Genomic DNA, 2,824 nt, shown 5'->3' on the forward strand with positions numbered 1-2,824 from the left:
CCATCTTGGGGTGACGAAGATGTATAGAGATCTTCGTCTTGACTATTGGTGGCCTTGCATAAAGCGGGATGTAGCTTGGTACGTGGAGAGATGCTTGACCTGCAGGAAGGTCAAGGTAGAGCACCAGAGACCCCACGACAAGATGCAGCCATTAGACATTCATGTGTGGAAATGGGAAGATATCACTATGAATTTCATCCCTAAGCTTCAATAGAGAGAGAAATAGTGTGTTTGTGTGTGTTTGGTATATAAATTAAATTAATTACTAATTGTTAGGAAATGATATTTTTAATTCCCAATATGCCCCTATAATTCCTTATAAAATGTATTTGATGCCATTAAAACAAGTGATAATTACAATTATGTCATGATGAATCCAAGTCATTCAAAATGTTGATCTAACGCTTCACCTTTAATTTTCGGGTTCTCGAAAAACTATGAGTTCTCAAATAATCATTCATCTCTCTCTCTCTCTCTCTCTCTCTCTCTCTCTCTATATATATATATATATATATATATATATATATATATATATATATATATATATATATATATAACGAAAATAAATAAAATATATAAAAAAAACAAAACATAAAGTCAAAAACCATGTGGTGTAATTTTTTGAAAATTATAGAGATCAAATTTGAATTTTAAACTCAATTTTAAAATTGATTCTATATAAAAGATAATAGACTTAACCATAAAACTCGTTAAATGGATTAAAATGATAAAATTATGACAAAAACAATAGTAATAGAAATATTAAATTTTTTTCTAATTAAACTTTAAAAACTTAATGACTATTTTTTTATTAATATTGGTGCTTGTTTGTCTATTTAATGCCAAATTGCCAATATATACAAAACGCATAGGGATTCCAACAATTGTCAAGAGTCAATTGTTTTGTCTTTTATAACTTTAGTAAACCTTATAAGTTGTCTTTTATTACTTTAAGTAAACGTTATGAGTTTTTTATAGTAGTATATATATACCGAAAAAGTTGCATGAGTCAGCTGGTTCATTTATAAAGCAAAGAAACCCACCTCGCACCTCTAATTGGTTACTTCAAACTTAGCCATGGCTTCATCTTCTTCCGATCACCCTGCATCCTCATCGCAACTCTCCTTGCGAAAAATACCCGGCAGCTATGGCCTACCTTTCTTCGGACCGATCAAGGATCGCTACGACTACTTTTACAACCAAGGCCAGGACGAGTTCTTCAAAACTAGAATCAAGAAGTACAATTCCACCGTATTCCGCATCAACATGCCGCCGGGGCCATTCATCTCCTCCAATTCCAAAGTCGTCGCCGTTCTTGATTCCAAAAGCTTCACCATCCTCTTCGACAACGATAAAGTCGAAAAGAAAAACATTCTCGATGGCACCTACATGCCTTCCACCTCCTTCTTCGGTGGTTACCGAGTCTGCGCTTTCCTCGACACCACCGAATCTAATCACCATGCTCTCAAATCCTTCTTCCTCTCGTTCCTCGCTTCTTCGCACAAGAAGTTTATTCCATATCTCCGGACGAGTTTGTCGGAACTCTTTGAGAGTCTCGAAAATGAGATCACAGATAAGAAATCCGCTGATTTTAATAAGCACAGTGATAACCTGGCGTTTGACTTTGTGTTCAAGCTTGTCACCGGAGTTCTTCCGTCTGAGACGAAGCTCAACTCGAAAGGTCCTGGAATCATCACCACCTGGTTAGCTCTTCAGCTAGCTCCGTTAGGAACAGCAGGGCTTAAATACGTTCCGGGTTTCCTCGAAGACATCATCCACACAGTTCGGTTGCCGTTTTTCTTGATCAAATCTGGATACAAGAAGCTTTACAATGCCGTTTTTGATTCTGCGTCGTTGTTACTGGATGAAGCTGAAAAGTTGGGTATGAAACGAGAGGAAGCTTGTCATAATTTGGTGTTTCTGACAGGGTTTAACGCGTTCGGCGGGATGAAAGTTCTGTTTCCGACTCTAATAAAGTGGATCGGATCTGGCGGAGAGAATTTACACCGCCGCCTTGCTGAAGAAATCAGAGCCGTCGTTAAGGAAGAAGGAGACATCACTTTCTCTGCCTTGGAGAAGATGCCGTTGACTAAATCCGCTGTTTATGAGACTTTGAGAATCGATCCACCTGTTCAGTTCCAATACGCTAAAGCCAGGGAGGACATTGTGGTGGAGAGCCACGACGCGGCGTTTCAGATTAAGAAAGGAGAGATTATCTTCGGATATCAGCCGCTAGCCACCAAGGATCCGAAGGTGTTTGAGAATCCAGATGATTTCATCGCCGATAGGTTCGTCGGAGAGGGAGAGAAGCTGATAAATTATGTATACTGGTCGAATGCTAGAGAAACAGAACAACCGTCGGCAGAGAACAAACAATGTCCGGCGAAGGACTTGGTGGTGCTGTGCTGCAGGCTGATGTTGGTGGAGCTTTTTCTCCGATACGATACGTTTACGGTGGACATCGGGAAATTTTCTGCACTCGGGACGCCCGTCACGATTACGTCGTTTACAAAGGCCACCTAATCTTATTTTTTTTTTCATGCATTTCAATTACTTAATTTTTTTTTATAATCGTGTGGTATATTTTACATATTTGTTCTTGTATTTTAATCCAAATGAATAACGACTTCCTTAAGCTTTAAAGTAGCTTTTTTTTTTTTTTTTTTTTCTTCAAATAGCTTGAAAAAAAAACGCTCCAATTTTGATCTTAGAACATCCACGATTGGGATTCAATCTGAATAAAATATTATTGAATATAGTATTCAAGAGAGAAAATATGGAGTTGCATGTTCATTGAAGGTATCATAGGATTTATAATGTAAAA

General features: G+C 37.8%; 1 protein-coding gene across 1 annotated transcript; it reads left to right on the forward strand.

Moving 5' to 3' along the window:
• The first annotated feature begins 1,011 nt into the window (after window positions 1–1,011).
• Window positions 1,012–2,643, forward strand: LOC111878058 (allene oxide synthase 3). Its single transcript, XM_023874574.3, has one exon. It carries the CDS (start codon window positions 1,078–1,080, stop codon window positions 2,521–2,523), a length of 1,446 nt encoding a protein of 481 aa, XP_023730342.1. The 5' UTR covers window positions 1,012–1,077; the 3' UTR covers window positions 2,524–2,643.
• Window positions 2,644–2,824: the final 181 nt, after the last annotated feature.

This window comes from Lactuca sativa, chromosome 5, assembly GCF_002870075.4.
Source record: "Lactuca sativa cultivar Salinas chromosome 5, Lsat_Salinas_v11, whole genome shotgun sequence".
NCBI lineage: Eukaryota > Viridiplantae > Streptophyta > Magnoliopsida > Asterales > Asteraceae > Lactuca > Lactuca sativa.